Source organism: Monodelphis domestica, chromosome 6 (genome assembly GCF_027887165.1).
Source record: "Monodelphis domestica isolate mMonDom1 chromosome 6, mMonDom1.pri, whole genome shotgun sequence".
In the NCBI taxonomy this organism is placed as follows: Eukaryota; Metazoa; Chordata; class Mammalia; order Didelphimorphia; family Didelphidae; genus Monodelphis; species Monodelphis domestica.
In genome coordinates this window covers 266,076,306-266,092,873 of record NC_077232.1, presented here as the reverse complement: position 1 = coordinate 266,092,873, position 16,568 = coordinate 266,076,306, and the positions used below count along the sequence as shown (strand labels likewise).

General features: G+C 36.7%; 1 protein-coding gene across 1 annotated transcript in view; it reads left to right on the top strand.

The window, feature by feature from the left end:
• Positions 1-10,196, top strand: part of PKD2 (polycystin 2, transient receptor potential cation channel) — a 74,165-nt gene extending 63,969 nt beyond the window's left edge. The window contains exons 10-15 of the mRNA XM_001370411.5: positions 513-611; positions 2,107-2,228; positions 2,467-2,584; positions 5,434-5,597; positions 6,089-6,236; positions 7,758-10,196. Of these exons, the coding sequence (XP_001370448.2) occupies positions 513-611; positions 2,107-2,228; positions 2,467-2,584; positions 5,434-5,597; positions 6,089-6,236; positions 7,758-7,994 (888 nt within the window). The 3' untranslated portion in view covers positions 7,995-10,196. The remainder of the gene's footprint in view (positions 1-512; positions 612-2,106; positions 2,229-2,466; positions 2,585-5,433; positions 5,598-6,088; positions 6,237-7,757) is intronic.
• Positions 10,197-16,568: the final 6,372 nt, after the last annotated feature.

Genomic DNA, 16,568 nt, shown 5'->3' with positions numbered 1-16,568 from the left:
CATGTTGAGTTTAAGATATCTGGGGGTCATATGGTTCAGTATGTCCAGTACACATTTAGAAATGCAAGACTGGAAAGCAGGAGAGAGCTTAGAGCTAGATAAACATATCTGAGAATCATTTATTGTATCCCATATTTGCTCCCATAGTTCATCTATATTTTTATGTGGACTTAAGTGTCTATGAATCAGATCATCAAGATTTTATTATCCTGCATGCATATGAAAATATCTTTCTCCCAGTAAAAGGTAAACTTCTTAAAAGTAGGAATTGTATCATTTTAGGTATTTCTGTTCCCCAGCACCTAGCACTTAGTAGGTACTTCACATTGCTTATTGATTGGATGACTAATTGAAAATACTTTTCAACATTTGATACTAAACTATCAGAAACTATTCTCAGATATTTTCAAGATTACAGCAAAGAGGGATAAAAAGACCTATGTGGATTTTCTGATTATTACTTGAAAATGGTCTTTAAGATGCATCTTCCTATTTTTTTTTTATTAAAACAGAATATGTTTTTGGCCATCATCAATGACACATACTCTGAAGTTAAATCTGATATGGCTCAGCAGAAGACTGAAATGGAACTATCAGATCTCATCAGAAAGGTAATGATTTATTCAAAGAAGTGCAGAAATATTTGGTCAGATTTCTACATCAAAAGACCTATAAAAATAAAAAAATAAAAAAGGGGTAGGTTTCCAGTTAGAGGTTCCAAAATCATTCATTCTTCTTAGTCCTCCCAGTAAGGTACCATTTTTACTATTTAACCAAGCAAGAGTCTTTGAAATAAAAAGTATTTAGCCATTTTCTGCAGTTTAAATATTACCTTGTGGTAAAGACTAAGCAAACTGCCTCTGGAAGTGCCAATTGGAAAAAAATTTAAAGTTTTATAAATACCTTTTTGTTTTTTACACTACAATTACTTATACACACACATATGCACTCACACACACATATGTTCTTGTAACAAAGAAAAACATTTCAGGAGAACCTAATAACAGTGATGGCATCTGATAGGAGATACCACATTTCCCATCCACAATCCCTATTCATCTGCCAAATTAAAAGAGAAGACTTGGTCTCACGTTCTAAAATTAATCATTACTTTTAGAGGTTCAGGTTCTTTTGAGTGAACGTCTTACTTGAATTGTTATAATAATTATATATTTTGTTCTCTCTTTTATGTTTATTTTACCCTGAATCAGTTGATACAACTCTTCACATATTTCTCTGAATTCCTCATAGTCATCATTTCTTTTTTTTTTTTTTTGGTTTCTTATTCTGAACTTAACAAATAACAAATAAAATTGTAATTTGTATTTACAATGTAGAACAAAATAATATTTTATATTAAATTATAAATATTGCATGTAGCTAACTTTTGCTTTCTAAATATATAATAATTCAACATGTAAATTTCAAAGATGGCTTCTTTGTTTCCTTCTTACCTTCCTTTTATTCTCTTCCCTGCAGTTTTTTAGAAATGTCTTTCCTTTATTTATTTCTTCATTTTTACATCTTCCCCAACACCTGCCATTGAAGAAAAAGAAAAACAAAACCCTCACAACAATTTGCACTCAAATAAAACATCTTCTCATATTGGTCCATATCTGAAAATGTCTAATTTGTCTTTTGAGTCCATCACTTCTCTATGAGGAGCTAGCGTCTTCCTCAGACTTCTGAAAGATCAAGATTCTTTTTTTTATTTAATTTTATTGATTAAGAAAATTTTTCCATGGTTACATGATTCATGTTCTTTCCCTCCCCTCCTCCTACTCCCCCTCCCATAGCCAAAGCAGAATTCCACTGGGTTTTACATTGTCATTGAAGATCAAAATTCTTAAATCTTTCAAAGTTTTATTTCTTTACAACATTGTTTATTTGTTGCTCTTATTTGGCTTGTTTCAGTACACATCAATTCATACAAGTCCTCCCATGCTGGTCTAAATCAGACCTTTTCACTCCCTGTTAAAGTGCAATCAAATTCCATTACATGCTTTGTCCACCTGTAAGGTCCCTTCCTATATTTTAGAATTATGGGAGTGAAAGTGAATAGAATGACAAATTAGAGTAAAATGAACTATGTCTCACTTTTTTTAGGGCTGTCAAAAAGCCATGATCAAACTGAAACTTAAAAAAAACACTGTGGATGACATCTCAGAGAGTCTGCAGCAAAGTGGAGGCAAGTTAAACTTCGATGAACTTCGCCAAGATCTAAAAGGGTAATAATCCTGCTTTCTCTAAGGCCCAATAATTGCCAATATTAAATTTTTGTTCTGTGATACTGTGTTCCTGGTGATATCTAAAGTGCATGTGCTAAGACAGAGTTAAGTGTCTTCCTACAGTGACTGCTAGGAAATGTCTGCCTTCCTTTCAGGAATTCATATTTTTTCCTTGTGCTTTTTTATGTGTGCCAGATCCTGATCTCAATAAATTAACCTGTATTCTCTCTGTTTTCAGGAAGGGTCACACAGATGCAGAGATCGAGGCAATATTCACAAAATACGATCAGGATGGTGACCAGGAATTGACTGAGCATGAACACCAGCAGATGAGAGATGATTTAGAAAAAGAGAGAGTATGTATAGTTTGGAGCAGTGTGGATAACTTCTTGATAGCAGTTTTTTTTTAATTAGAAATTTTTTTTCCATACTTACATGATTCTTGTTGTCTCCTTCCCCTCTTCCTTCCCCCTCCCAGAGATGACAAACAGTTTCGCTGGGTTTATATATATATATATATATGAATATATATATATAAAATGAATAATATGGAAATAGGATATACAAGTATATATATATATATACTTGTATATCCTATTTCCATATTATTCATTTTTGTAACAGAATAATCTTTTAAAACCAAAACCCCAAATCCTATAACCATATAAACAAGTGATAAATCATGTTTTCTTCTGCATTTCTACTCCCACAGTTCTTTCTCTCAATGTGGAGAGTGTTCTTTCCCGTAAGTCTCTCAGGATTGCCTTGGATCATTGCATTGCTCTTAGTAGCACAGTCAGTTACATTTGATCATCCCACAATGTTTCAGTTACTGTATTGCCTTTTGAGTCTGTCTCAATGTTCACCTGGTTCTGCTTATTTCACTCTGCATCAGTTCATGGAGGTCTTTCCAGTTCTTATAGAAATCCAGCAATTCATCATTCTTTATAGCACAATAGTATTCCAGCACCATCAGCTACCAACCACAGTTTGTTCAGCCATTCCCTAATCGAGGAACACTCCCTCATTTTCCATTTTTTTTTTGCCATCTGGGGGCAGTTTTGCAGCAATCTACAGTCTTTTCACTTGACTATAGAATGTGTGTTTGTGTCCATATAGATTAACCTTCCTAATTCTATTGTTAAAATCACAATTTATGTTAATATATGTTATTTAAGCTTTCAGTAAAGTTCATCATGGTATTGAAGTGACTCTAGAGCATGACAATGGTGCCACTGGTTTAGTGGTATCATGAAGTGCCTCTAGGTGCTAACAGGCTCTGCCAGCATTGCTGGAGCTGTGGCAGATCCAAAACCTCCAAGTCTAGGTCCAGGGATGGGCTCACTGTCCCCTTATCTGAGGAACTGCTTATCTAAGTTTGGTCATGCTCAAGCCAGAAGATTTGCCAACAAGTGATAAATTCACTCACGCACAACTTCCTCCTTAACCATTATCAGAGGTTGATAATTGTATTAGTAATTGAGCCTATCTTTTGCTGATCAACTCACAGAATTTTGTTTTCTCTCTTGAAAGGAGAGGCTGGTTTTTGCCTTCATATACTAAAAACAGACACACTGGGAATTTGGGGAAAGGGAAAGAGGATGATTCCAGAACAGAAACAGACTGGTGGTTTCAGCAATGTAGGGAACTCTTCATCCAGAAACTCCCTCTCCAAAGGCAGAGCTCAGCTTACTCTATAATGTAGGACTCTACATGACTTGCCTGGCTGGGGTCACACACAGCCAGTATGTGTTGAGAAGCAGGACAAGCCCTCCTGACATGCAGCCTAGATCTCCACTCTGTCATATGTGCCTGGCATATCAAAAGTGTTTAAGAAATGCTTTTCAATGGAATATGTTCTTTTAGTACATATGAGTTGAGGCTAGGGAGGTGGTTGATTTGGAAGCTTACTTTTCCATTTAAGAGAAAAGTTTCTATCAACGAGCAACTGAAGCAGATGGAAATTGTCATAAATATCTGTTAACCTTCTCTCCATCTCCTATGTCTCTCCTCCCTTTTTGTGACTAAGTTCCTAGAGAAAAGAAATGTCTACAATCAGTGGCTCCAACTTTTTTCTGAATACTCAAGTTATATGGCTTCTAATCCCAGGAGTTACCAGTAAAATATCTTTTTTTTTTTTTTAATACCCTGACCTTCTGTCTTAGAATCAATACTAGGTATCAGTTCCAAGGCAAAAGGGTAGTAAGGGATGGGCAAAGGGGGTTAAGTAATTTGCCCAGGGTCACTTTTAGAGAGTGGCTGAGGCCAGATTTGAACCAGGACTTCCCATCACTGGGACTGGCTTTCTATCCACTGAGCCACCTAGCTACTCCACAATTATCTTATTTATTTACCTTCCTTCCTTCCTTCCTTCCTTCTTTCTTTCTCTCTCTCATTCTTTCTTCCTTCCTATCTTTCTTTTTTATCTTTCATTCTTTCTCTCTTCCTCTTCTTTTCTTTCTCTCTTTATCTTTCTTTCTCTTTCCTAATCTTTTTTCACTTTATTTATTTCTCTCTCTTCCTCTTTCATTCTTTCTTTCTCTCTTTCATTCTTTCTCTCTTCCTTCCTTTCTTCTTTTCTTCCTTTCTTTTTCTCTTTCTTAATCTCTCTTTTTTCTCTCTTTCTCTTTTTTCTTTCTTTCCTTTGTTTTCCATCTTAGAATCAATACTGTGTATTGGTTCCAAGGCAGAAGAGTGGTAAAGGTTAGGCAATGGATGTTAAGTGACTTACCCAGGATCACACAGCTAAGAAGTATCTGGGACCAGATTTGAAACCAGGGACCCCTATCTCCAGGGCTGGCTCTCAGTCCACTGATCCATCTTGGTGCTCCAAACAGAGGCATTTTCACTAGCTATCATCCCCCATGCCATGCCTCTTCTCCATCTCCTGGATTTCTTCAGATCCCAGCTAAATTTCCATCTTCTACAAAAAGCTTTTCTATGTTGATAAACTCCATTTTTTCCTGTCAATAACTTGTCTGAACATGGTTGTTTGCATGTTATCTCCCCCATTTAAATTATGAACCCTTTGACAGCAGGGACTGTTTTGGCCTTTCTTTGTCCCATGCTCAGTATTGTGCCTAGCTCATGGTAGGCACTAGTGCTTGTGGGTGGGTGTTAGCTTAACTCCCAAGAACAAGGCATCTCACCACAGCTTTTGACAGCCTTCCTCCTCATTCAAGCCAGGATTCTGTCCATTCTGCAGGAGGATCTGGACCTGGATCACAGCTCTTTGCCTCGACCCATGAGCATTCGAAGTTTCCCCCGGAACCTAGATGATTCTGAAGAGGATGATGATGAGGACAGTGGGCATAGCTCTCGAAGGAGGGGCAGCAGCTCTAGTGGAGTTTCTTATGAAGAATTTCAAGTGTAAGAATATTTTATTTAGCTTGGTTTTTGTTAATGAGAATATTTTTTTAAACCCCTACCTTCTATCTTAGAATCAATCCTAAGTATTGGTTCCAAGGCAGAAGAGTGGTAAGGACTAGGCAATGGAAGTTAAGGGACTTGCCCAGGGTCACACAGCTGGTAAGTGTCTGAGACCAGATTTCAATCCAGAATCTCCCATCTCTGGGCCTGGCTCTTAATCCACTGAGCCACCCAGCTGCCCCTGTTGATGAGAATCTTAATGGGACAAACCAAAACCATTTATTCATCTGGTCTCTGGTGGTAAACAATGTCTCCCAACCCCATTGAAGAAACCATTTGAATGATCTGATAAAGCTTTTTTTTTTCATCTTTATTACACTTTCATTTAAATTTGCTTGCCCTTTCCTTTCCCACCAATGCAAATTGACTAGGCTAAAAAAAAAGTCAGAAGCTAGTAGCTATGCTTTCTCATAATCATTGGTTTCCCACAGACTGGTTAGACGAGTGGACAGGATGGAACACTCCATCGGCAGCATTGTCTCCAAAATTGATGCTGTCATTGTGAAACTGGAAATCATGGAGAGAGCCAAGCTGAAAAGGCGGGAAGTATTGGGAAGGCTCCTAGATGGAGTGACAGAGGTAAGAAGTTCTGGGATTATGACCTGAGGAGAATATAAAAGTGTAGAGACACTACCCACATTTCTTCCAAAGCAATGTCAGTAATATTAATGGAAGCAGCACCTCATACAGTGGTATGATGGAGGCCAGCTACTAATTCTAGGAGCACCAAGTGAATGTGAAAACAAAGCCAATAGGCTCAGGATAAGAAGGAGGAAATCATATTTGACACAGTATAAAGTCTACGCTTTCATCCTAATGGATCATTTCACTTAGTTCTGTGGCTAGTGCTAGTCATTATCATGTATCTGTCACATGAAGGAAACATACTAGCTGACTCAATGCATCTCACTGGTGAGGAGTTTGGCTTGAAAATTAACCATGAAAATCTCCCTTTTTTAAACAGGAACAATAACTATTTTTCTATATAAATAGAGGTATAGGAACAGATTTCACACAAAAATGCTATAAAATATTGCGGTATGATTTGGCTAATATCTCTAATGAACAAAATTTCAAAATACCTTTTTGCTTATAAGAAATCAGAATTTATATGATCTTTATCTTACTTTTTTCTTTCATAGTATCTTTTTAACATAATTAAAAAATAAATTATTGAGAGCCAGGCTTAGAGATAGAAGGTCCTGGGTTCAAATCTGGCCTCAGACACTTCCTAGCTGTGGGACCCTGGACTCAGCCCTCATTGCCTAGCCCTTGCTGCTTTTCTGCCTTAGAGCCAATACACAATATTCTGTCTAAGATGGATGGTAAGCATTTTTTGTAATTAATTATATATATATATATATTCCAATTTCTTTTTTTTTTTGTATGTTTTTATTTAAACCCTTACCTTCTATCTTGGAATCAATATTGGTTCCAAGACAGAAGAGTGGTAAGGGCTGGGCAATGGGAGTTAAGTGACTTGCCCAGGATCACACAGCTAGGAAGTGTCTGAGATCAGATTTGAACCTGGGACCTCCCATCTCTAGGCCTGGCTCTCAATCCACTGAGCTACCCAGCTGCCCTCTAAATTCCTATTTCTGAATGTAAATTATAAACATAAGATCACAAGATCACAGGTTTAGAGCTGTAAAGGACCTTAGAGACTACTGTGTAATTAGAAATCTTGTACCTTTGAACTACATTACCCAGGAGTCCACTCACTTCCTGTCATTATATGCTGATCTAGACAGGAGATAAATTGGGTGGAATTCTTTGTCTACTTCTCTTCCTGTGGTGCTCTTCCTGTAGACGTGGTCTTTTTGAGCAGGTAGAAAAACTTAGTCACATGGTTCTATTTTGTTAGATAATAAACTTTATAATATGTAACACTTGAAGTAGTGGATATTAATTTTTAACTTTACATTATGGAATCCAAGATCCTCATTTTCCAGACATATTGTGAGTCCCATTCTTACCTAATCAAAATCAGATCCCCCAACCCCATTCATATTTTTCAGTGCTTCAAAAAGACATTCATCCTTATCACTTCTAAGCTCTGCATCACATGTTATCATCATCTTGGTCTTCCTTTCTCCTTAGGATGAAAGACTTGGTCGTGATAATGAAATCCACAGGGAACAGATGGAGCGACTGGTGCGGGAAGAATTAGAACGCTGGGAATCTGATGATGGAGCTTCCCAAATAAGTCAGCGCTTAGGCACTCCTGTGGGACTAAGTGGCCAGCCTCGTCCTAGGGGCTCCCGTCCTTCATCCTCTCAGTCTACAGAAGGCATCGAAAATGGAGGGGGAAATGGAGGTGCTAGTATCCATGGATAGTCTATGCCTTTCTGATTGGAAGACAGCAGATTCTGTGTTGCAGTAGTAAATATCCTATTTATATCTCATGACCAAAGGTCTGATGTACGGTGGTCCCTTTGACCAATTTTTTCCCCACTGCACTTTAATTTATTGTACATAAAATTTTTTCCACATAGATGAAGGAAGATTTTTTTCTTTTTCTCTCTTCTAAGTACAGAAATGAACATATCCCTTTTGAAGAATACTAAAAGCAGTATTAGGTTGTTGCGAATCTTACTATATATCACATCAATGGATGACAAAAGTAATTTTCTGAAGTATCAGCAATAATGCATTAAAGAAAAAAATATCTTTCCAAACCAAAAAAAGTTAATATTATGTCATATTTGCAGTATAGTTGAGGAAACATGGCAATGCTAACTTCAGCTCAGATTTTCTAAATACTTCATATCACATCAACCTTAGTTATTTTTTTACTTTTAATTAAAAAAAAGGATTTGTCTGTTCCAATACGATGTCCATTATGAAACGTACATGAAGGATAGGAGAAACAGGAACTCTTAAGCCAAAGAATGAGTGGTCCTACTTGGAATTTCTTTGATTGATTAGCATGTTTAATGTTTAAAATCACTGTTCACTTCTATGTTGTCTTATTGAACCTATGTATAGAATCAACTAATTACATGCATATGTATATATATGTGTATATGTATATATATACATACATGTATATATACATATATATATATATATATAGCTATCAAACGAACATTGGTTTGAATGGATTCATGGGGATAGATAAAGACAACCAAAGATCTTAGTGTGACCTCTGTAACACAAAATCATTAAATAAGAGAGGTGGATAAATAATAGAAGAGAGGTGGAACTCTGGCTATTTATTCCCTAAATTAATAAATAGTACATTTAGGTAAGAGAAAGAAAAAGAAAAAGATGTTTATATTTCTCAAATAGCCAAATGAGGAAATTGGTACTTACTTACTAAATTTATGTACTAAAAGATTCAGATTTTATAAGAATTACTTTAAGATGTTAATATTAAAATAGCATATAACCAGAATGACCCAATTTTGTGGAAAGAAATTTTTTGTATTGAAAGTCAAATCATCCCTGAAATATTTGTTTATTTTGAATTTATAGACTAACTGATAAGTTGCCAAACCTCGGAGCCTTATGTTTCCAAGTAGGGATGATATATTTGCTTGACCAAAAGAAAAAAAATGAATTCTGAGATGTGAAAAAAGTTCTATAATTAACTGAAAGTTAATGTCACAGTGTATAGAGTGCCATAACTGAAGTTAGGAAGACTCAACTTCCCATGGTCAAATCTGGCCTCAGACACTTACTAGCTGTGTAACTTTGGGCAATTCATTTTACCATGTTTGTCTTGGTTTTCTCATCTGTAAAATGAGCTGGAGAACAAAATGCCAAGCCATCCAAGCCAAGAAAACCCCAAATGGGGTCATAGGGAGTCAGACATGCCTGAAAAGACTGAGCAAAAAGAAATGAGCAAAATATTTTAGAGATTAAGAAGGAAATGAGGAGGATGGGATTATTACAGACTCTTGGAGTTGAAAATTTGTTTACATGAATTACTATGTTAGTCATCTAATGTTTGAAAATATAGCAAATATAGTCCCTTGGATCGATTTCTAGAGAAAACATGCCATATTCCTTCAAAATACTTAGTCAGCTTGACTTTTGAACATATTTTCCTTCAAATGTTACTTTTTTTCTGAATATACTATATCACCGCAAAAACCTATTTACTAAATAATAAATCATTGTATTTGTATTGCTAGGGTGTGTGTGTGTGTGTGTGTGTGTGTGTGTGTGTGTGTGTGTGTGTGTAGAATAACATGGTACTTAGAAACAAACTTCATCTTGAAGTGCAATAAATTTCATGGGATATCCATGTTTGTGTTTTGACTATGTGCCAAAAAGAAATCATGGCCAGTAGTAGTCTTTTATAATTATATTATTATATAATTTTTATTTTAAATATAAACATTTAATATTGTTTTATATAACTGTCATTCATTTTTTTCTTCACAGTTGAAATCTCTATTCTTCCTTAGTCATTGAAGAATGTAATCTTGCCTTCATTTCCTTTTCTTTACAATTCTATAGCAATTAAAGATTTTAATTGTTCTCCAACTCCTAGCACTTTACTTCCTAATAAAGATTTATATGTTACACATAGCAGCATATGTATCAGTGGTCTTTAACAAAAGGAAAGAAACTTGGCTTATTTACTCATTACCATGATATTCTAATAAGCTTAAATCAAAAGGATCATAGATTTCAAGCTGTGAAGGAGCTTAGAAACAATACAGTCCCAACCTCCTGGGTGAAGGGAACCCTCTCCCAGGATCACACATGGGGTCTTATCTGCATCCCTAAGCTCCTAGTTACATCATCTAGTGCAGGTCATGTGACTGAGTTTGAAGTGGATGTGATTGAAGTGGACTTGGGAGTAGAGGGAGGAAAAAAAGATTGAGACAAGGGACTCTTCCAGCAGGAACCAGCCAAGGGGATGATGACTGAAAAGGCCATATTAAAAGCATCCACATGGCTAGTTAGAATAGTTTTTTTTCTCTCTATTTCTCTGCCTTTTTCTATCCAGGTGATACTAATAAAACTTTAAGAAAAATAGGGACCAGAGTTTTAATTTAACTCTTATATTCCTCATTTTATAGATGAGGAACTGAGCCTCAAAAACCTTAAGTTACTAAGACAGAAGGACTTCTCTTTTCAGGAGCTGAGATGGTGGAGTAAGGAACTCTTTGAGTTAACCCAAACCCATCTCCAAAAATAAACATACCAAAAAACAAATATTTCAAAACTAAGAGAAACAGGAGGGGTTTGTCTCGTGGAGGGGAAAAGGAGGAGAGAAGTTCAGGCAACATTGAGGGACTTGGTAGAGCAGAAACAAGTCCACCTCATGCAGCTTGGGGAAAAGTTCTGGCAAGGAAAAGCCCAGGGAAAGATGCCAGCAGAGCAGGGACCAGTCCTCAGCATTTAGCTGAGGGAAAGGAACTGATAGGGCAGGGATCAGTCTACTTCACAAGGTCTGAGAAAGTACCAAAAGATCAAGGATTAACTAACTCACTGAGTGAGATACCAGGGAAAGTGGCAGCCAAGGAGGGAAATCTAGCAAGACATAACACCTACAAGCCCCTTCACAGAAAGCTAGCTAGGGTCACACACACTCCCAAGTTTACACAGACAAAGGAACCTACATTAACACCAGAGCAGACAATACTCGAAGTTTGGAACAGCACTCCCTCTACACCAAAAGCAACATATAGGCAAGGTCACAAGAAAAAACCAACTGGAAATATGAACAAAAAATAAAGAAAAAAACCTGACCTTAGAGTTTTACTTTAGTGACAGGAAAGATCAGAATATAAACTCAGAAGAAGATGACAATGCCAAAATGTAGACACATGAAGCCTCAAGGGCAAGTGTAAAAGATTGTCAGGTCCCAAAAGAACTCCTGGAACTTGGAAAGAAGTTTAAAAAATCAAAATATTATTGATATTGAGAATTGATAGGATCAACAACTAAAGAAAAATTTTAATGAAGAAAACAACTCCCAAAAGACTAGAATGGGCCAAGTGAAAACAGGCAAAAATCTATCAAAGAAAACAATTACCTAAAGACTAAAAGACTAGAATTATTAGCCAAGTGGAAACAGAAGCAAAAAAAAAAAATGAAGAAAACAATTTCCTAAAGACTGAAAATGGCCAAATGGAAAAATGGAGGACAAAATAAACACTGAAGAAAACAACTTCCTAAGGTGGCAACCCAGGTTTTCCCAACTCCAATCCCAACACTCAGATCTCTGTGCCCTGATATCTCTTCTATTTTCCATAGAGAAATAGAGAATCCACTTCAATAGAGAATACTTTTGGAGCAAATAATGTACTTAATGTTACACTCATTCCAATAATTAAAGTGACAAGATTCCTAAAGCCTAACAAAATCTCCACCACCCCTACGAAAAACTGACTAACAGATCCATGAGAATATTGAAGTTGTGGGCTTCAACTGGCCCTATAGCTTACACAGTTCCTTTTTTTTTAATGGCTTACTTATGGTGGGGGGTTTTTAAACCAGTCATTTTTCAGTCTCACAAACTTTTTATATGGACAATGGTTAGTAATGATTTATAGTCTTAGTATAATGACTTAGTTTACCTCCCCAAAATGTAGACAGAGTTTTCTATAGGATAATATTACAATATTGTAACCATCTAGTCCAGATTCTCTGGCAAGAAACCTTTTCATGAAAAAGTATAGTTAAGCAAAAGGACCTGCACATTCACCAAGTCTGGCAATATGTTCCTCATTCTACATGTATTGTTCACACTTCTGCTAACAGGAAGCTTCTCTTTAAGAAGCTGTAGATTGTGCTGTGAATAAGATCAGACGGTTGTATCCTCATCTGCTACCTTTCCCCAAAAACAGATCGCCTGACACTTTTGTCTGCCTAGCAGATGGACCAGTTTCCTCTGACCTTGTGATTCTGTTCATAGGAATTCAGTAGGCTGCCGAAGTTCAGACAATCACACTGCAGAATTTAGCCACCCTTGTAAGTCACACTGTGGTGCTTTCATACTTGTTTCTTTCCCTTAATCTCCTTTTCCTTTTAGGGTCAGGACAGTGAAATGTTAGAATTGCTTTCTAACTCTTGCATACTGTACAGGAAGCAGATATTCATTTTCTTGGCCTCACTACTTATCTATAAAACAAAGAGAATAACTTCTTTACATATATTACAGGGATATCCCTACCGATTAAATAATGGAATCATCAAAAAATAGAATGTGTATTTGCCACAAACAAATGTAAGTTTCCCACAAACCTAGTATGTAGTACAAATAAGAGGAACTTGATCTAATTCCTGGCCAGATTTCTGAGGCCAGCTTATAACTTACTTCAGCTTATTCCAGGTTCCTTATGACTGTAGGTATTTGTAGTATGTATGTAACCCTGAAGTAGTGCTTCATAGGGCACAAAAAGCTACTCTCAGTCAGTAAGATCTGGGTTCAAGCGCTTCTACTTACATAATACTGACTGTGTGGACCTGGGTATGTCAGTCCCACCTTCTCAGCACTTGCAAACAACTCTTGAGACTTAAATTGCAAAGAAAATATCAAACTGCATTGATAATAATAATAATTAACATTTACACAGGACTTTGTGGTTTGCAAAAAAAATCATATGTACATTGTCTCATTTCCATCTCATTTGGTTAAGAGAACTTCTTTACTAGGAGTTCCCTATGAATGAATGAAATGTCTGCCAATTATAGGTATCCCACAAGGATCCATCTTGAGACGTCTTCTCTTCCCCCTCTTCACATGATCTCATCAGGACCCACAGATTAAATGTCCATCTCTATGCTGATAATTTTCTTACCTACTTATTCTGTTTCACATTCTGTGCTGACCTACAATCCCACATCCCTAACTGCTTTCCAGACATCTTGAATTGGATACCCAGTGGACGCCTTAAACTCGACCTATCCAAAAATTGAACTCTTCTTTCTCCCAACATTCCCCAGCTTCCTACCTTTCCTCTCACTATGGAGGGCGACACCGTTTTCCCAGGTCCTCAGGCTCACAGCCTAGGAGTCATCCTGGATTCCTCACTAACCCTCCACAACCCAGATCCATCTGTTGCGAAAGCTTACTGATTTCACCTTTTCAACATCTCTCAGACAGTGCCCTCCTCCCCCTATTCTCACCTCTGACACTACTTCCTCTGGTGCAGATCCTCATCAACTTAAACCTGGACCAATAAAACAGTCTGTTGGAATTTTCATTTTTATTATCATTGCTAGTTTAATAGGTATCAGGTAGAATGACAGAACTGTCTTAATTTGCATTTAATTCTCTATTAGTGGTTTTTAATATTTCCACATGATTTTTCTAACAACTTTTTCAAGGGCTTCATACTCATATATTGATTCCACTTACTTATTAGGAAATGGTTCTTATTTATATATTTGCTAGTTCCTTTTACATTTTGTATGTCAAGACTTTTCACCAGAAATATTTGATGAAAATGTTTTTCTATTTATTTCTTTTGAGGCAACTAGGTGGCACACTGGATAGAGCACTGGACCTGGAGTCAGAAGACCTCAAAAACTAGCTTGTGGGATGTTGGACAAGTCTTTTAACCTCTGCCTCATTCTTTAACTGCAAAATGGGGATAATAGCACCTGTTAAGTTGGGAGCATCAAATAAAATAATGTTGTTGTGAGGATCAAATGAAATAAAGTGCTGAGCAAATCATGTTACATAAATCCTGGCTATTTATTAATATTCTTTTCCTCTTTTGCTGATAGGCCTTTAAAAAGCATCTTAATTTCGTATTTACTTTTAAAAAAATATTCTTTATTTTTACTCCAGTAATAAATCTACACATAAATTTACCACGGTTACATGATTCATGTTGTCTCCCTCCCCACTCCTATAGCTGAGAAGCAATTCCACTGGGTTATACATCTATTATCACTCAAAACCTGTTTCCATATAACAATATGGAAACTTTTTTAACAATTTGGAAATTTTATTAAATGTTTTTATAACAATAATCTTTTAAAACTAAACCCCCAAAATATATACCCAAATAGACACATGTTTTCTTCTGCATTTCTATTCCAATAATTCTTTCTCTGGAGGTGGATAGCATTCATTTTCATAAGTCCTCAGAATTGTCCTGGGTCATTGTATTGCTGATTATTCCACAATGTTTCAGTTACTGGGTTCTCCTGGTTCTACTTATTTGACTCCATATCAGTTCATATAGGTCCTTCCAGTTCTTATAGAAATCAACCATTTCATCATTTCTTTATAGCACAATAGTATTCTATCACCATCATATACCACAATTTGTTCAGCCATTCCCCAATTGAGAGACATCCCCTCAGTTTCCAATTTTTGACACCACAAAAAGTGCAGTAATAAATATTTTTGTACAAACAGATGCACACCGATTTTTTTTTCATCATTGGGATAGTAGTGGTATTGTCTGATCAAAAGATATGTATTTTTTTAAAACCCTTTGGGCATAATTGCAAATTGCCTACCAGAATGGTTGGATCAATTCACAACTCCACCAGCAATGCATTAGTGTCCCAATTTTGCCATATTCCCTCCAATATTTATTATTTTCCTTTACTGTCATATTGACCAACCTGCTAGATGGGAGGTGGCATCTCAGAGTTGTTTTGATTTGCATTTCTCTAATCAGGAGGGATTTGGAACATTTTTTCCTATGATTATTTTTTTAACCCTTACCTTCCACTTTAGAAGCAATACTATGTATTGGTTCCAAGGCAGACAAGTGGTAAGGGCTAGACAATGGGGGTTGTGACTTCCCCAAGGTCACACAGCTAGGAAGTGGATGAAGTCAAATTTGAAACCAGGACCTTCCATCTCTAGGCCTGCCACTCTCCACTGAGCTGCCCAGATGCCCCCTTTTCCTATGATTATTGATAGCTTTAATTTCTTCCTCCAAGAACTGCCTTGTATTTAATTTTGAGATTTCTTTTGTTTTTATATTTTTATATGTTTTATTGCACCAACTCATTCCATTCTCCACAGAATCTTTTCCAAACCTTTTCAACTCTCTTCAGATTTCCCCATAGTCCTCTTTCATCCCACCCTCTTGGCTGGGAACTTTGCTCTATATTTTGCAGGGAAAAAAATATTGAAGCCATTTTCCTTGTCCTCCCTCTTCTCTCCTCTTCCTCATCTCATATCACTCAAATGCCTTCTGCCACTATCTCTTCCTTCGCCCTTGACATGAAGAGGTAGAACAACTCTTCTGTTAAATTCCTTTACCTACACAAGCAATCCAATTCCTGTCACTTCAATAAAATGCCCTCTTGTCATCACTATTCTCTCACTTGTCTTCAATTTTTCCCTATCTGTTGATTCCTCGATTGCCTATTAACATGCCATCTCCCTGCAATGTGACATCTCTCTGAAAAAGCCCTCCCTATCCTCCTATATCACTTCTGCCCTTTGTGGCCAAATTCTCTGAGAAGGCTGTTTGCAGTGGGTTATGTTTCTGCAGTTACTTTAAGTCCCACTGGCTCCCTTCATTCCTCACCCCAGTTTCCCTCTTCTCATTTGTTACCCCTTTCCCTCTGGGGTTTTATTAGGTTTTTTCCTCCTACATTTATCTGGTTTTAATTCTTCTCCCTTTTTTCTTCTCAGTCAAGTAGACTTCATCTTCCTCTCCTACTCTCCAACTTTTCCTTTTCATTAGTTTTTTTTTTTTGAAAAATTAATTCTCTACACTAGGTACACCAAGAATCAAGACTAAGGCAGAAGATCAATAAGGACTAGGCAGCTGGGGTCAAGTGACTTGTCCAGGGTCACGCAACTCAGTGTCTGAAGCCAGATTTGAAACCAGGTTCTCCCAACTGTATCCACTGTTACCTAGCTACCCTTTCATTAGTTTTTAAAATACATCCCCCCTCTTTTCAAAGATTTTTTTCTCACTTTCTTCATTATCCATCCTCTCTATCTACTCTACCTGAATTCTCTGCTTC